This window comes from Perissodus microlepis, chromosome 19 (genome assembly GCF_051167445.1).
Source record: "Perissodus microlepis isolate ML-2025 ecotype Zambia chromosome 19, ASM5116744v1, whole genome shotgun sequence".
Classification (NCBI taxonomy): Eukaryota; Metazoa; Chordata; class Actinopteri; order Cichliformes; family Cichlidae; genus Perissodus; species Perissodus microlepis.
In genome coordinates this window covers 9,209,496-9,227,922 of record NC_140479.1, presented here as the reverse complement: position 1 = coordinate 9,227,922, position 18,427 = coordinate 9,209,496, and the positions used below count along the sequence as shown (strand labels likewise).

The 18,427-nt window shown below is 43.2% G+C and overlaps 3 protein-coding genes across 4 annotated transcripts in view; 1 reads left to right on the top strand and 2 right to left on the bottom strand.

The window, feature by feature from the left end:
- The window catches only part of prkd3 (protein kinase D3), a 39,816-nt gene extending 37,799 nt beyond the window's left edge, over positions 1-2,017 (bottom strand). For both annotated transcript variants that reach the window (XM_084914272.1, XM_084914273.1), the window contains exons 1-2: positions 1,316-2,017; positions 18-661 (exon numbers count right to left, since the gene is read on the bottom strand). In XM_084914272.1, the coding sequence (XP_084770398.1) occupies positions 18-305 (288 nt within the window). In that variant the 5' untranslated portion in view covers positions 306-661; positions 1,316-2,017. The remainder of the gene's footprint in view (positions 1-17; positions 662-1,315) is intronic.
- Positions 2,018-2,111: 94 nt separating this feature from the next.
- Positions 2,112-8,376, bottom strand: mocs3 (molybdenum cofactor synthesis 3). The gene is made up of 13 exons (XM_084914274.1): positions 8,171-8,376; positions 6,905-7,037; positions 6,740-6,832; positions 6,292-6,412; positions 5,004-5,078; positions 4,710-4,827; positions 4,524-4,632; positions 4,378-4,440; positions 3,779-3,942; positions 3,560-3,607; positions 2,911-3,007; positions 2,700-2,807; positions 2,112-2,317 (listed from the first exon to the last, which is right to left on the bottom strand). The coding sequence occupies exons 1-13, from the start codon at positions 8,261-8,263 to the stop codon at positions 2,160-2,162; spliced, it is 1,380 nt and encodes a 459-aa protein (XP_084770400.1). The 5' UTR covers positions 8,264-8,376; the 3' UTR covers positions 2,112-2,159.
- A 963-nt stretch (positions 8,377-9,339) lies between these two features.
- qpct (glutaminyl-peptide cyclotransferase) lies at positions 9,340-17,843 on the top strand. The gene is made up of 7 exons (XM_084915245.1): positions 9,340-9,557; positions 11,550-11,696; positions 12,033-12,314; positions 14,296-14,463; positions 15,012-15,111; positions 16,441-16,557; positions 16,650-17,843. Exons 1-7 carry the CDS (start codon positions 9,426-9,428, stop codon positions 16,829-16,831), a joined length of 1,128 nt encoding a protein of 375 aa, XP_084771371.1. The 5' UTR covers positions 9,340-9,425; the 3' UTR covers positions 16,832-17,843.
- Positions 17,844-18,427: the final 584 nt, after the last annotated feature.

Here is an 18,427-nt window from a genome sequence, read left to right as displayed (position 1 = left end):
AATGAAGACGTCCCTACCTTCTGATCCACTATGGAGCACACCAGGTCCTTCACAGCAGACAGCGACAGGTCACTGGCCTCCAGGTTCACCGTCTCTCTGGTCAGTCCGATCTGCAGCAGGAAGGACACCCCATGGAAAGAGCTGCGGGAGTTGGTGGGGCTGGGGGCGTTGTGACTGCCGTTGGACAGCCGTGTGTAGATGGGTCCAGACGGGCTGGACAACGGGGTGGATGGCAAGGACGGGTGGTGCAGATGGACAGAGTGGAGGAAGGCTCGAGGTAAGGATGGGGGAGAGGAGGCAGACATTGGGTTTCTTCCAGTTGCAACGTAAACGTCTGAACAGTGGAGGAATCAGTGAGGGCTGGCAGAAAAAAGCACAGCTGGGTTTCTGTGGATGAACTCCTGATAGGGGGAATCTTTGGTCTTCATCAGTAACAGTCAGTTGATTGTCAAAATGATACTGTCCTTTTCAAACTAACAGCCTATCCACCCGCTGGAGCTCACACAGCCCGAGCTCTGTCACCAGACTGACAGGTGATGGAGGAGAAGTGTCTGAACAATACGCAGGCCTCTGCAGTGAAATCACAGCAACACACTTCATATCCTGGAGTTTTGTTCCTTCTCCTTAGTGAAGTCAGTAATCCACTCTGACCACAGGAAGCCTGTCACCACACACACGCACACACACTACTTTTTAACGAGAAGCATTCTCATATCTGAAAACAGTTGTGAAAAGCATTCAGGGTGTATGAATGAATCAGCTGCTGTTCTTACAGTGTAAAGACGCTGAGCTGGATTCACTAAGAGGACGTTTCATTTTACGTTTGTCACAAATCTTTATCTGGGCTTTTTCAAATCAAATATAAAGTCATTTATTATTATCTGCAAGGTTCGGAGCAAAGCACGCCCCCAAAGTTTGGGGCTTCTCTATAATTATAATTATTTTAAATTTTCTCGCTACATTTCTCGACTTGTGCTAACTGTGAGAAAGCTGTAAGTAGGCGACTGTACGCGAGCGCGTAAAACGCCAAAACAGCAGGCCACAAGACGCGCAAACGTCGATAAAGGGCATCACTTGTGTGTTTGTACGGATTCAAACCCCACAAACATCTGGAACCGAGGCTTCTGAACATCTGCTCCCCTCCCACTTTCGATTGGCTCGCTGGCAGAACACAACCCGAGCCGAGAATGCCAGCAAAACAAGTTATACAAGCCCCGAATCTGCGCTTTCTGAGCCTGGCCGCGGAACGCTCTCTCCCGGTACAGTCGGGTTAAAGCCAAACGTCGAGTTAAACGTTTCTTACAGGATACTTTACCTTCGTTCTCGGCGCAGGGCGCTTTTCGATCCATTGTGAGAGGGCTGAAGAAACTTTTCAACTCCATCAAGTGAGGGAAGCGCAGTCGGAACTTTATTCTTCTGCACTTTGTTACAAGTCACACAGAAAGCACTCCGGCACAGCCCACAGTTTTGCAGTGAGTCTCGCTGAGACGAGCCGCTCCGTGCATTAATTTTCTCTTATCTTTTATTCCAGATTATAAATTCATGCGCGTCTTATTATCCTTCCAGCTGTGACTACTCCCCCTGCTCGACGAGAAAAAGAGCAGCGACCGTCGCTGGGGCTTGGAGTCTTTTTATTATGTCCGCATAACTGACTTTCCATGAGTGGGGAGGAAAACTTGAACTACACACCATGTGAAGCAATGGCGCCTCCGCTCGAGCTCGAACCAGTGCGCATGTGCCTTTTCTTTTCCGTTATTTCAACTTGGTCATGCCAAAAGAAAAAAAAACTTTACTCCACATGACCCGGATCGAATTGTAATAAATGGCTCTCCCAAGTAGGAAGCAAGAGTCGCAAGAGGACACTGAAGGAGTTCATACAAGTCGAGGTTTATTACCTAAAGTGTGCTTGTCTTAAAGGGACGCTGTCTATGAATAGATTAACTTTGAAGGGCTAATATGTTATTTAACTAATACTCGGATTATTACAGAACAAATTTCAGGAAATTGTCCAACAGTTCCACTGCGTTGTGAGATTTTTCATTTGAGAACATTACAAACAGCCTCTCTCTAATCAGGATGCTCAGTTTAAAGAAAGCCAAGAACAGCAGAGAAACAAACAGAAAGCAGCCTTTATTAACAGTAAAAACATAATAAATGCATTAATACTGCGGAAACGTGCAGTCTATTCCCCTCGCCCAAGCCGTGAGGCCCCCACAGATGTCTTTTACGGTGACACGGTCCACTTCTGATCCACTCATCTTCTCCAGAATCTGCACAGCCTTCTGAGAATCGTTACCCTGCTTGCAGATCACGTAAACTGGAGAGAGAAGTCAAGAGAGACTGGTGGACTCATTACGTTTGATTGGTTGAAACACAACATCAGGTACAAACAGGTGAATGTTTAAAAATCGAGACAGAGTAAAGTCCAGGCTAAATTTATCTCACTGATTAAAGAACGTCACCAAAATAATGTTTTGAATGTTAATTTCTGTAAAGTGGGCCAGCTGCACAGGCTGACCGTACTTGTTTTGGAAAAGGCCTCACATAGCAACCCCATTACAACCTGTTTCTAGCTGTCCAAAATAAGCCTCTGGCCCAGCAGTGTGAGACTACACAGTGGCCTCTGAATATGCACAAGTGACTGTACGTGCCCGTTCATTTCAAACAACACACCCTAAATGGTGTTTTTGCTGTGTTACCTGGCGGCTGGCAGTCACCTGCCATCTGGTGCTTCAGCTGGCTGATTCTCTCCCGGAGTAACTGGAGATGTTCCCTCTTCCTCTCCTCCAGACTTGAGAGTGGAATATCTGGCAGCAATGTAAGGCGAACAGCCACACAGACATGAGGCTCGCACGAAGAGAAAATACACGATTATGGTGCAGCCAGAACGATTTGTGTCTTAAAGGATACTGAGAGAGGAGGGTAAGTGGCATATATCCACCTCCACCAGAGGGCGTACATCCAACAGGAGATGGGGCTCTTCACTGTCCATTATCGATTTATAGTCCTGGAATCACATTAAAACAGCCCTTAATACACTTAAACTACCAGCTGCTACAATTACAGAGGTGCGGCTTCGCTTTTTGGGGAAAGGCGTGGATTTCTACGTAAGCAGGGAAACCAAAATTACTCATGTGCCTGGACTCGTAATTGTAGAGTAATATGAACATTTTAACATGTTTTTCCTTAATTCACAGGAAGCAAAACTGTTTCTAACTGCAGCCTCTTGCACAATCTCAGCTGCACCCCAATCAATCATGATCCCCATCTCTGTGCTAAATGACTCAGTGGGTTTCAAAGCAGCAGTTCTGCAGAAACATAAACAGATGCAATCCACGCTCCTGCGCTCGGTGCCAAAGAGAACGTGTTATTCTTTCCCATAGAAAATTTACACGCGCATTTTAAGTCATTTCCCATTTGGGGCTGGGTCAGCACCGAGATGCAATCAGTTTATGAATGCGCATGAAAACTGAGAAAATTGTGAGTAATCATATAATAAACAGCACTAAATACAGGGAGTCACGCAATGACCGAGCGCTCTGCACTATATAATCCCCACCTGCACTGTGATCCTCTGCTCTTTGGACAGCAGGTTTAGTTTGTGGCACTGAAAAGAAAATTTTCCGAGAATTAGGGATAATTATTTGCACTTTTAAAAATGTCACTTTAATATAAATCAAGTTGATTTAAGAAACACGTTTGAAACCTTCAAAAACCAGCATTCCTCTGTAAATGGGCATGACCGCAGAAAACTCCGTGAGTTTCTCTTATGACCAACCTTGTCTGTGGCAGCAGATCCACAGAAAGCCTCATAGTCCACCAGCCGGGTCACGCTGGGGTTTTCTCCACATACTGCACAGCCGGTCTGCTTTGGCCGCAGCCTGATCGACCTGAACCTGGCATCTTGGGCGTCAAACATCACCAGCTGCTGGCCGCAGGAAGCTGGCACGCCCGGTCAAGGTTACTAACAAGGCTACTTACTTCTGAGAAGCACCGTGTCGCTCGATTCAGAGGTTCAGAGTCTGGCACGTCTCCCACTGGTACATTAAAAGCCATAGCAGCATTCGGGGATTTTGCTGGGAATATGGTGCAACACTTTCCCGGCTGACACGGGAGGCGTTAGCATCAGTACAACAATGCAATACAGAAGGCAGGACGGGGCGCGTCTATTCTCTCCCGTGACTCTCAGTGCCAGCACGAGAACACGACAATGGCAAATAAATATTCAACTCAGAGAACGCAGACAAAAATCTCCCTTCCCCTCCTTATCATTCAGCAGCTCATTGTTAATCAATTCTGGTGACTAAGCAAAAAAGCTCAGATGCAAAGAAGCACAATAACTAAACTATAACAAGAAGGTGAAGAAAAAAAGGATACAGCCCTGTCCAGAGGCAATCTTGAGGACTTCCAAAGCTTGGAAGCAGCCCATTATCCCTGGAACTTCAATACAAGCGGGAAATATTATAAAGAACGATCATTTACACCGACTGTGGCCTCTGTGAAGGTGAGGGAACACAACTCACCCACTCCTAACACTCCTCCATCAGAGCAGTTGGTCACAGTCTCTGGAGGTGGAGGCACTGAATACAGACATCTGTAGCAGGGGCCTCCACGGTAGTTATACACCGTCAACTGCAGACACACAAAAGATACCGCAAACTGTACCCACTGCACCGATGAGGAAAACGGGGGTCTGCCTTCTACCTTACCTGCCCTTCCATCCGTAAGGCGCTCGCCGACACGAGAGGTTTGCCGCTGAGCACGCAGGCATCGTTCACCAGATAACGAGTGGGGACGTTGTCTGAGCAATCAGCCACAATGTCATATATGAGGTCAGTGAAGTCAAGGCGTCCTCGCGGTTTATCAGACACACATTACTTACAGCTTCTTCTGAATTTCTCTTCATGTGCGCCGATAAGTAATCACAGAACGAGACTTAGCAGATAGCAGCTATGTGACATATTCATGATTTTACAAGTAGAGGTCTGTGCAATAGAGGATACTGTTGAATAAGCTGTAAAGCGTTTTCCGGCGAGAGCTGCAGGTGGTAGGGAATGCACTCCACAGTGGAATTTAACCTGCAGAGATAGATGCACATTCAAGTAATTTCCTATAAAGTCTGTGTCCTGCATAAACAGCACATTTAATACAAACACCTTAACTGTCCTGCAGCAGCACGAGAGCCAAGAAAGCAACAAAAAAGCAACTGAAGAAGCTTCTCGGATGAGAGGTGAAACGTCTTCAAGTAACTTAAAGAAGTCCAGACGCTTTTCTTTGCAAGCTCCTTTGAAAAAAGCAACGTGTGAGTCCCGACTGTGGCAGCAGACCTGTCGGAACCTGCTCGTGCTTCCTTCCTTCTCCATCTTTGCCATCTCAACTTCCAACGCAGAGGAAAAACACTCTGACAAACATTACAGTCGCACGTCATTTGCATCGTGCATGCAAGAAACGATCGTTAAAGAGCAATTATTAACAACAAGGCTTAATAAAACTGGGGAACAAGTGCTGCACAGCATTAAATTGATGTTTCAGTTCTTTGTTAGTCAGCGAACTGACGCCCTCGTGTGGCCGTAGGTTAAAGACGTGTGCGTGAAACCACAGAAGGCCTACTGTGTGGCAAAAAGGCACAAAAAACAGCTGTCTCTAAAATAACATGTTTACAAAATATTTGTAAACTGGGGTGAAATACAAACCAAATATAACCTGTGGTGAGACTGGAAAGCGCCAGTGTGCATTATAACGCAGCCCAATGTTTGCACAAAGCATAAAATACACTAATTATCACAGTTACTGAACATCTACTAATAATATCCAAACAGTAAGGTCTCTGTTTCCTGTTCAGGGGGGAGGGCATTTTTAGACAGATTAGTAACAGTATACTCAAGTATTTTTCATATGTGAAGTCCTAGATGATTTTGGTATTCTCTAAACATCTGCATACCATGAATTATATGCAGTGTACACAGAGAGCAATCTGGGAAGCCGTCGCCTATCGTGTCAGACTGAGCCTGCAGGGCTGACAGCAAATGTCAAAGTAAGATGTTGTTGAATGTAGAAACTAAATGAAGAATAAGAGTTTAAACTGTGCTGGGATGAAGGACGGTGGTTTTGTGATTGCATTTTGGCCACTGCACTATGTTTTAGTCCTTCATGCTTACCTGCATGAAGGCTTCCTTAAAGTGACCAGGACTAAAAAGAGAAATACCCAGTCTCTGGTTTCTTGCATAGATATTGGCAGTTGTTCACATGCAGACACTTGATTGCAGCAATAAAACAGTACCAAGTCTGTACCTCTGAACTGCACTGGCAGCAGAGAGCGCCTTGGCCTGGCCCTGGTTCTCCTCCCCATGAAGCACCTGTCTGTGCAGGTTACTCAGCTCCACTTCATCGTAGTCTAGCAGGCCGAGGCGACCTGGGGAGGCAATCAGAAAGGCTTTAAAACTCATCAAACACTGATACGAACGAGTATACTCATAAGGTACAAACTTTTAAATTATGCATCCAAAGTTTGCCTGACACCCCACCTGAGGAAACAGGTAGTATAACTCTCACTCTTATTTCAATTCACTAAATGTTAAATCTTAAATGTTATACCGTACGTTTTCTTGTCTCCTCAGCTTTAATTGTTTTATTCACCAAAAAGTAATTTTTTATGGCTCAACATTATTTTAAGTAAACGCCACTTTTAATGAGCTGATTACTTTGGTCGTGATGTCCTCTAATCAACAAGCGTACCTACCAACACCTGCTGCTGCAAGATACTGCGCCAGGGGGCAGCCCAGTCCTCCACAGCCCACAATCAGCACGGATGTCTTGGACAGATTCAGCTGACCTGCAGATAATCAGTCCTCACTCGGTACAATGCTCTGAACATCAGACGAGTGTAATCTGCAGCCATCCGTACCTTGCACACCAAGCTCGGGCAGGAGGAGCTGTCGACTGTACCGCATGATGTCCTCGTTGCTGAGAGCCGCTTTGCCTGTGAGCGGAGTTAGGGGCGTCACTCTCTGATGTAGCTCCACTGATGCAGCTCGGCTCTGATGTCACATCAAATACATTTGCATAGTTTTTATTCATGTGTCACCAAAGTCTTCAACAGTTTCTCTCTGAAATCAATCCAGATGTGTTTTTTAAGGTTTTGATATTTGAAGTATTTTGTGTTGTTCCGATAAACTCAATTTGTTGCCATAAAAAAGTCTGATGTACAAATGTATCGCTGCACTCAGATTAGAGCTGCACCATGTGACCACTCTCATTGAATTTTTACTTTGATTTTTCCTCATGTTAAAGAGCCAGTACTCAGACATGTTTCATGCATTTATACTAAATTACAGATCCTGGTTCACTTGAACATTTCACTCTTTTTCATGACAGCTTTCAAGCTATTCATGTTCAAAGAGATTTCAGTCTATGAAAAAAGGTCAGAAAGTGAGTTGGATGAGTCTTTAAAAAAATCCAGGAAAGTATTTGATTCATGAAGCTGGAATGTCAAAGAAATCATGTCCAAACTTTGGATCATCTGGGCGAACAGAAAATGTTCTTAAAAAATGGTTGATTTTGGATTGAATGGTATTAACTCAAAACATGTGAAAACAGGAGGAAAGAAAAAGGTTTGATCAGCAAAGGTCAAAGATTAAATGTTAGGAAGAGATAATAATTAATAACCAGCTAAAATAAAGCACAAATGGGTGACATATTTAGAAGATAAGATAAACGATCAATAAATATGGTTAGATGGAGAAAACAAATTGTAGGCTCACATAAATGAATATATTACGGATTTTTTATTATTATTTAAAATAAGGTTTAAAAACGTCAGGTAATAATATACTAATTAGACGCCTACAATGGGGAATTTTATTTTATAAGAATTAATGCAAACTTTTCATCTTAAACTCTGAGATTTTAAGGATTAGGTGAATATGAACTCTTGTCTCAATGATGCATTTAATATTAATTATGCAGCTGGTTGCTGTGGCGACACCTTGTGATAGCCGGATAAACTCTGAGGTGTTGGAGTAACGTAACGTTACTCTGAGGTGTTGGAGTAACGTAACGTCCTTCCCCGATATCGTCACTAAACTAAGCTCCCATTATGCTCACGTAATGCCACACAAGAAATCAGGCACATGAAACACACCGAGACACAGACGTGAATTCACTTTCGCACCTTTTCTAGTTGCGCCAGTTTGTTCTTCAGAGCTGCGATCTCCTCCTCTTTCTCCCGCAGCTGCGCCTTCAGGTCGCACACCTCCTGCGCCATGGTGCAAAGAAAAAAACCCTACGGTTAGAAAAATGAAGCTCTAAAGCAAGAGACTCCTCTCAGACATGTTGACATGCCAAACACACGGTGCAGGCTTCCGGGTTGGTCACGTGGTAAAGACACCACGTGGTAGAGGACGTCTGGAGCGCCGGTCAGGAAAAAACAAATATCAAAAAGTAGCTAAATAATAGAAAATTTTAATTAGATTAAGAAATAATAATACTAATATAATATAAACAGGAAAATTCGTCAAATATTTTTGTGTTTATTTATTTTTTGCCAGGGCGTATTCTTAAAAGCATTATAGGTGTAAAATTATGCATTTATTTAATTAAAATAAATAGAAACCTATTGGGGGGGGGAGATCCTAAGGATCTGTTAATGCAGTGAGTGCCAATTTACCCTTATGGTTTGGGTTCACGTGTCCTCTCGAAAGCGAAGGAAAAATAAAATGTAAAGTTGCTGTGAGAGCTCACAACGCTAATCCTACACACCCCTGTACCAGCGTGCGGTGACAAGTGGCTGATAACTCATTTCCTATATGTCCCTGAACATACCGGGACACGGAGTTGGTTTTCACTGGGGTGCTATTGGGGGGATTATAGAGGGGCTCATGGGAAACCAGGAAATCCTATCTATAAGAGAGAAAACCCAAACACAAGCACGTGAGTTTAACGATTTTAATGCGCGCAGAGCTCGTGACTCCATAAACACAGAGCAGGAGTTGCACTGGAACAATGCAGCTGCATCTCTAAATGGCAATGCTTTCATAATACCATCAAAAAACAGAGAGCAACAAAATAATGCATTAAAAAAGATGAAAACTAAAACATCATTAAGCATCATAAATATACTTCATTGTTATGTGTTTATGATCAATTGTGTGCATAAAACAATAAGGTGGGGGGCACCAGAGTAAAGCTCCCGTTCACGTGGCTGGGCTTTGCGCTGTGACCTGCAGCTTGTGAACATACAGAATGTGCGGTTTGCTGCTCAAAATGAGCACCTATCAAATGACTCTGGGGTCACTGTGTCAGGCACCCATGCGGTTCCTGGGAGTGGAAAAACACACACACACACACAGACGGTGACGCGCTGCGGTTTAGAGTCCTCCCTCCTGCTCTTCACATGATCTGAAAGCTTTCGCAGAGGAGACACAGGAATGTGCAAAGGAGCGACTACATCAGCTGCTGATCGAAGCCACGCTGCCTCCACAATGTCTTTATTTCACACTGTGGCTGTCTGCGTGACCCTCATCCACTTCACCAACGGAATCCCATGGACAGAAGAAAAGGTAAATATATTCAAAGGATCTGCTCACGTTCTGGGCCTGAATGCACCGTGGTACTGCCTCACAGTCATGTGTTTAAACGCTGAGAGAAATCTGCTCCAAATATGAATCCATTAAAATAAGAACTTACCACGTGCTGTGTTTACTCTGACCATCAGTAACCTGCTTTCGACAGGAGCATGACTGCTTACTGTCATTGTTTCCTGTCTTTGTGATGCTTTTATCGTTTAAAAGCATCTGTGCTGAATGATTTGATCGTTTTGGGACTAATAATTAACCATGTAGAAAAAAATAATAGTAATTTTAGCATGTTAATGTATTTATATTGTGATTATATTGTTTGTGGTTACCTGCACCGTTACTGCTGTTACATTACTCCATAAGAGAAAAAGAGAGGCTCTCAAGTAATCGGATACATCTTTATAATTAAGTGAAATATGTGTTCATGACGTTAGAACAATCCCCTGCGCTTTTAACACTGTTGTGTAATTCTCCTGAGGTACACCAGGGTATCCCTGGACATAAATCTTCTTCATCTATATTCTTCTTCTCCTCTCCCCTGTGCTTGGTTGCTATGGCAGCACAGCCATCATCATTGATCCTCCAATTGTGGGTCTTGGTATTTATAGACCTTAAGTGGACCCCCTTTTAACCCTCTATGAGCTCAGTGAGCCCCAGCTCTTTGAAGGGCAGCATTCAGTCTGTGTGACCACATAATTATAGTTTTCCCTCTGCAAACACAGGCCTGCTGTATGAGTCAGCCACTATGGGCTTAAGACGTACTGGGAGCAGGTTTTGTAAGTGAATATTTGTGCCTTCGCTGAAATAAACAGACCTGGGGAACGTATCTTCCGTTGTTGTCTGCAAGGAAGAGCAAATGTTGTTGTTCGTTCTGCAGATGTAGCAGATGTAGCCATTTATTCCAACTCCAACAAACATAACATAAATATAAATGACTAATTCATTAAGTGAGTAATGACCACATCAACTGATAATAACCTTAATATTATTCCTTTAAGCTCTGAATCTTTATAAAGATTTTATAGCCTCAGAGTGCTGCTCGTTTCCACCACATTCCCAATTAAGTACTAGCTGAGGGCCTAATAGAAAAAATGGAGCCGCACACAGACACGGGCTTTGATTGGTCTTTGATATTTACTCTCAGCTGTTTCCCCCCGATTCCCTGTTTGTTACCAGGACAACAGTGTTTCTCAGCAGGTGAACTTTGTGACCAAATGAAACAGGACTGATTGGAAGATCAATGCGTTTTTTAGGCCACCGACTGTGAATCAGCAGTCATTGAACTGACTCTTATAGTTTGCACAAAACAGCAAACTGGCATTTTACTAAAGAAGAGTAATTCCATGTTAGCAACTATGCTTGTCTTTGCCTCCTGTCTGTTCATTAGATGCTTGCTTTTTTAAAGGAGCCACTCTGTAAACTTGTGTCTCTTCTCAAAGCTCTAATTAGCTCTTGTGTCCCGACAGGCTTTTTTCACAGCTTCTTAAGGACACTGTCTTTTATTTAACAGCTTTACCATATGATCAAGTTACTCATAGCTCATATTTTCTTTATTTTTTCTGTTAAAAAGGTGACATTTATTCTTTCCTCCCCCAAAGTTCCGGCATATATGAAACATCCAAATTCCCCATATTTGTAATCTTAGCGCTGTTTCCTGTAACATGACAGGATGAACGTATCATTATGACACAACAGCAGTCTATGCGTCACCCGCACAGTTACTTAACTTGAATCCATCACAGGCTTCTCTGCTACTATTAAACAGCTGCTGAGGAAAAAAGTGGACCATTGCACACGCTGTGTGAAAACAGATGTTTATGAATTGCTTGTTGTGTTCTATGCTCTGCAGTGATGAACAAAAACAAGCCGTAGGACTGCTGAGCAATACTTTTTTGTTGTTTTTCTGACAACCACTTATTTTAAGTATCAGTTGAATCCATTCATTTTGTCTCTTGCCTCTTTGGTCCTGTCCAGTTGTACCACACAGCTGTCACGCTAACACAGGATGAGATCCGCGCTGCCCTGTCGCACACTGATGTAGAGCAAATGTGGCAGAGGGACCTGAGACCACTGCTCGTTACCAGGTATCCAGGGTCTGCTGGCAGCCAGGCTGTGCAGGACGTAAGTTGATCTGATACCAGATCTGTGTCTTTAACTAGAGGAACAGTCATCTTTACTATCATCATGTGTTATCATCCACACGTCTGGAAAAAGGATGGCAGGAAAAATGTAAAAATAATGTTATATTTCCTCCAATTTACCCACTATGTTTTACACCTGGGAGGACACTTTCCACATTTGTAGTAAATGCAATTCCACAGGTAATAATAAAATGCTGTTTAATTCTGCAAAACAGGAATCGGGTCAGTATATTTAGTGGTTTAGCTAAGTAGTAAGGAGATGATAAGATGAAGGAGAGGCTAAATTACATAAAAACCTTTGCGCGTGTGTCCGCAGCACATCAAAACAACCCTCGGTTCGCTCGGAGCACAGTGGGACGTTACAGAGGACAAGTTTGTGTCACAAACACCATATGGACCTATGCCCTTCACCAGCCTAATTGCCACCCTGAACCCATCAGCCAAACGCCGCCTGGTCCTAGCCTGTCACTACGACTCCAAGTACTACCCACCACAATGGCACGGAAGAGAGTTCCAAGGAGCCACGGATTCTGCCGTTCCCTGTGCCATGATGTTGGAGCTGGCAAGAGCCCTGGATCTGGATCTGAAAGCTCACAAGGTATAATTCTAAGTCATGATTTACAGCTGCAGGGCACAGTAAGCTAAAATGGTACATTATACATTATTAGTAACAGGCCTTTCATTGAAACCCAAGCCTTTTGGTGCTGGTCTGTAATGTGTTTGGTGTTTTAGAGGTTGTGATCAGCACTGACTTGACTGTGGTCATGAATCACGATGAACAACACAACAACAACACAAATGAAAGCTGAAAGAAAACCTGGCCAGAGGTAACAAAACACCAAGAGCATTCAATTTTCCTACCCGCAGCACTTTGATATAATATATTTTTATCTTAAACACCCGGGCTCTGTAGTTATTAGGAAGAAAAGATTTCACACCACTGTGAAAAACAATTTAAGCTACGTCCTCATATAGGAATTAAGAGACAAGTGCTCAGGCGCTGCTAATCAGTCACACTTGATTGGCTGATCATCATCAGCGTGAGCGACTCAGGTGTGCATTAACACAATGCCAGGAATGAATGACATCAGCGATGAGCTTTGAGAAGCAACTGTTGCTGCTCATCAATCTGGGAAGGGTTACAAGGTAATTTCCAAACAGTTGGAAGTCCATCATTCTCCAGAGAGAAACATCAGTGACAAGCGGAAAACATTCAAAACAGCTGCCGGTCCTCCCAGCAGGGAGCGTCCCACCGAATTCAAACCGAGGTCAGACCGTGTAATGCCCAGAGAGACCCCAGAGCTTTATCTCAGACTCTACAGGCCTCAGTTATCATGTAAAATGTTAAAGTTCAGCCAAAACTAGGGCATACATCAGGACAATGATCCCAAGAACAGCAGCAAATCTATAACAGAACGGCTGAAAACAATCAAGGTTGTGCAATGGCCGAGTCAAAGTCCAGACCTCAGCCTGACTGAAATGCTCCAGTGGGACCATCGGTGAGTTGTGCATAAATGTCCACAGACTTCATGTTATTGCCGCCACAGGTGGTGCTATAACCTGTTTCACAGGACTTCACGTAGCTGCCCATCATTGTGTGGTAATACAGCTCCCACCAGTACACCAGTGCATTTTAAACACCAGTTAGGATCTCTTGCAAAAAGGAAAATATGAGACTTTAGCTCTATGTTTTACACTTATTAAGATCAATTCACTGCTCGTATTGATCCTTACATGATGAAAATATAAGAATTTGCCCAGTGCCATCTGCTAAGAGCTTTCACAGAGTCAGGGAATAAGAGGATGCAGACGTTTTTCACAGCAGAGATATGACACGTCAAAGCAGCAAAGCTCCACATTGAGTTAACCAGCATTGATGAAGGCTGTAATCCATTTAGGTGAGTCCAGAGCTATTGGTACTGCTCCAGCACTGCTGGCTTCCTATGCCTGATGTCAAAAAGGCATTTAAATGTTGCTCAAATGTAGCCTACACATTTCAAACACTAAATATTTTTTATATTCATTTGTGAGCCTGCAGGCGTCCACACTGCAACTCAAGATCGGGATAAGAGCAACATTTCAAGTTACATTCTGGATGTTTTAAATTAATTAGTACATACACGTTTTAATTGTTCTGCTCAGTATTAATGCATTGGAAAAGAAAAAAAAACATTAGCATTCATGCAGCTAGCTCCTCTGCCCTTTTCCTGTTCCACAGCTGAGCTCAGCCTCCTGTCTGCTGGGCGGACAGTGACATCGTCTGTGACAGAGAGATCAGCCAGGGGACGTGTTTTCACACTCAACTGTCTGTCACAGAGGTCACGGTGGAAATAGGAAGCACACTGAATTCAAATGCATTCTGTGGATGAGAGGACACATAATCAATATGAGAGCTGATAAATCACGTGTTTTAAAAATATGTTCTAGAAAAGAGCAATGAAGCAAAAGGATAAAATGAATATTTCCCTTGAAAAACATTTATGTTAGTTTTCTGTCAAGTATTATGAAACAACACTAGATGGCAGCAAAACTCTTGGATAAAAAGTAATTCTACTGGTTTTTGTTTTTACTCTGTTTAGAGTTTAAATTCCAACCTGACCCTGCAGTTACTCTTCTTTGATGGGGAGGAGGCTCTTTTTCAGTGGACCGCCACAGACTCCCTGTATGGCTCTCGCCACCTTGCCCAGAAGATGGAGGCCACCGCGCATCCTCCAGGAGCCGCAGACACCAACCAACTGCACGGCATTGTAAACATCACTTCTCCTAATTCTTCTCTGTCCAAATCACAGAGGATTAGGATAATCACTTAATCACACTCAAGATCATCCTTTTGTTAGCCAACATCAATTTCAGTACAATCTGCTTAGCCCTGATCTCCTCTTACACACTCGAACAACTGAAGTGCATTTCTTAAATAGTTTTGTGTTTGAAAGAATTACGCAGCCACTTATTTCATCACCAGGGAGGCTCGGAGGGCTTTATACGGAGCAGAAGTTATTACACGCTCTATAAAAGTATGATGTCACTGTACCCGGTATATATGTCCGTATCCACGCTATAAAGAGATAGCTGTTATCCAAAAACTGGGGAGATAAAGTTTCCCATCATTGACAGATAGGTGTGTTTTATGTGCAGCACCATGGAGCACGTGATGTAATCACCTCAAAGCAGCACCGCTGAGGTGTGATTATTATGGGAATGAGCTGCTTAACGGGGAATTACCGCCGGGGTGTGTAGACAGAGTTTCTCATGAGAGATGGGCATCATTCATCCCATCCTGTCTCTGCTCCTCCAGGATCTGTTTGTGTTACTGGATCTGATCGGCGCTCCCAGTCCTCGCTTTGGCAACCAGTTTCCAAGCACAACAGCCTGGCTCTCCAGACTTCAGCACATCGGTGAATAATCATTCACTAATGCTTTATGTATAATATGCTGTCTTTGGTGTAGCGAGTTTGAGTGATCACCAAACATTAGCAGCTACATGAGTCTTATTAGTCATCACCATGTAGAAGCTATTCACCTTTGTAACACGTTATCCTTTAATTGCAACATTTCAATGAGATTATGAATAAATGAATGTGATAACAGTCATGGGTTTGTGGCTTAAAGGGTTGTTAATGGAAACTAGTTAACCTGCATGGATCCTGTTACGGTCCCGGGCCTGGTGACCCAGTGTTTAGATTTAGAGCTTTCCGGGTTTTAGTCTTTTGTGTTTCTAGCTTCCAAAGTTCTTTGCGATTCCAAGTTCTTAGGTTTTGTTCCTTTGCCTTCCATGTTTTGTGTGTCACGTCTATAGTTTAGGTTTTGTTCTGTCTCCATGTTTAGTCATCTGTCTTCCCTGTCAGCCGTGTCTCCTTAAGTCTGTGTCTCTGTGTGTTATATGCTCAGTTTCTAGTCTCTAGTTTTCTGTCACTATGCCTGTCCTGTGTTCCACGTTTAGTTACTCTTGTCGCCATGTTTCATGTCTGATTCCCCTTGTCAGTCATGTCTCCTTGTCACAGTGAAGGTCTCATGTTTCCTGTTTTATTTTAATAGTTCCTTGTTCTGTGTTCAGTGTATTCAGTTTTTCTTCCTCCCCGTTCATTGTGTCTGACTAGTCCCAGCTGTGTTTCCCTCCTGTTTCCCTCATTATTCCCGTGTGTATTTAAGCCCTGTGTTTTCTTCTGTCTTTGTCATGTCATAAGTCCTTTCTTCTGCGTGTTGCCGCTGTGCTCCTAGTAAATTCCTAGTTCTCTGGTTTCCAGTTCCTTGTTTTTGGGATGGTTTCTGTAAATGTGTAGAATTATTTCCAGCAATAAAGCCGCCGTTTTCAGTTAACTTCCCGTGTTGTAAATCCTGTGTTTGGGTCCTACATCCTGCCACCATGCAGCCGTACCTTGACAGATACAGCCATGTTGATTGGTGCAGGGAGAGAGGAGTTAGAGACAAAATTAGAGAGACAAGGCTGAGATGGTTTGGGCATGTGCAGAGAAGAGATAAAGGACAAAGGATGCTAAATATGGAGCAGGAGGAAAAGAGGAAGACCTGAGAGGAGGTATCGAAGGAAGAGATGCAGAGGGTTGGTGTGATAGAGGAGGAAACGGAGGCAGATGAGTAGCTGAAAGAAGAAAATACAGCAAATTGTTTATTTATTTATTTATTTTTTACTATTAATAATTAACATGTGAGGTGTTTTCACTAACCTTTGAACTTTTTATTTTCTGCTCTGCCTTTTCTAAACTTAGAAAAGCGTCTTCACTCCATGAGCCAGCTGGTGGACCATCCTAACAGCGTGCAGTATTTCTGGCCAAATCACCATGTGGGCCATGTGCTGGATGACCATATACCTTTCCTAAACAGAGGTATGACCCTCAAGAAACACAACAACTAAATCAGCAGTTGCCCTTACTGTGTTGTTCTCTTTGGTGATCCTCATAATGTGCCTCTCTGCCAGGTGTTCGGGTCCTTCACCTTATCCCCTCCCCCTTTCCCTCTGTGTGGCACACGTTTGATGACAACGAGCAAAACCTGGACCGTTCCACTATTGAGAACCTCAATAAGATCCTGCAGGTGTTTGTTTTGGAGTACCTCAGCGCCAGACCCACCGTTCCTTCAAATCCACAGAATGCCCCCTAAAGCTCCCTGTAAACCCTTCATCCTTTGATGTCTCACTGTAGTAAAGAGCCTCAGCTGCCACTTTAAAGACACAGAGCATACGCTGCATTAACCTCTATTGAGACGCATATGTACTGCTTAACTTAATGACTGAGATAAAAGGGTTAAATTGTGTGCATCAGACGAGTGCTTGTTGTAGAGAACATTTTCCATAGATGATCTTTAGAAATATTGATCTAAGCTGCATTTTTATTTTGAAAGTCTGAAAGTTGCATGCGTGTAAAATGAAAGATGAGGCTCATCAGAGAGACTAAGGCTTCATAGCTTCTTCATTTCAAGCCCCCAGCAACAATCCGAGCACAAAGGACCATCAGTGTGTTTCTGCAACACTGCTCTCTTTGTATCAGTCAAAGGCCTTCCTTATACCGCGAGGATTCATCTCAGCGCCAACACTAACATCGAGGATCTTTACCACGCCTCAAAAAGTCGAAATAAGAGCAGCGCTGTGTTAAAAACAGTTTTCATTTTACACACTTTCTCAGTAACAATGAAGTAAATGAAGCCGCTAAGATCTAAATTGGAGATAATTTCATTATGGATTGCTTTTGGAATGCCCTCAAACACTTGCTTATAGTCATTTGATGACATTCAGAATCCCCAGTCGGGCATGCTGTGTGAGAAATATAGTCAGACCACCCACACAGCTGCTACCAAACATATTGAGTATATGGCGACACACATGCCACACTGTGTGAAATTTCCCCTCCTATATTAAACCTGTTCTGTGTTTAGAGAACAAACCTGTCAGTAGCAGGAAGTGTGGTTAATTTGTACTAAAACAACATCTTTAGCCTTTTATATCCTCTCATCTTAGGTGAAGTGGATGACTTCCTGTGCTGATGTTTCATGTGCCTGTCTTTGTTTATATGACGTTATTAGCTTGGTTTTAATGTAAATGCCAGAATAATATACTCTGCCAAAACTGGACTTCCTGTATTTGGAGACTGAAATAAATGTTGATTCAGAAAACAAAGGAGAGAGTTGTTTTTTTTCCAGGGTTTTTTTTAAATCATTTGACAACTTTGTGTTTAAGGAGATCCAGACTACTGTACGCACTGCAGCTCCTCCTCTAAAGCCTGGCCCTTGTGAGGATGATCTACGGGAGACTCTTGCAAAAGGATGTGTGAACTTTCTCTGCATTTCTGACCTGCAACAAAGAAAAGTTGACTCTCCTTCCAGTCCAACATCTTTTCAAATCACTGAGACCAAACCCTCTTTTTTGATTCCTCGGCTTCACCACTCTTTCCCCTAATCCTATCGAGAGGCCATTCCCCGAATTCCACACCATCTAAATCCTCTTCAGTCCGGACCACTCGCATGTAAATCGAGGAGGTTTTTGTTTGCTGGAGGCAGAAATATTTATGATGCAAAGATGATGAAGAGGTTTAGTTATATGTGAACCAAAGAGAGGGGTTGGATTCAAACTATATTTTGGAAAGCAGCACGTCTGAACAAAGAACAGAAGACCAGGAAAATCGAGAGTTGTATAACAGTGTATTGTGGCATCCAGTGTATGTGTGACAGCAAATTGATGAATGTCCCAGTTTAATAACAGCA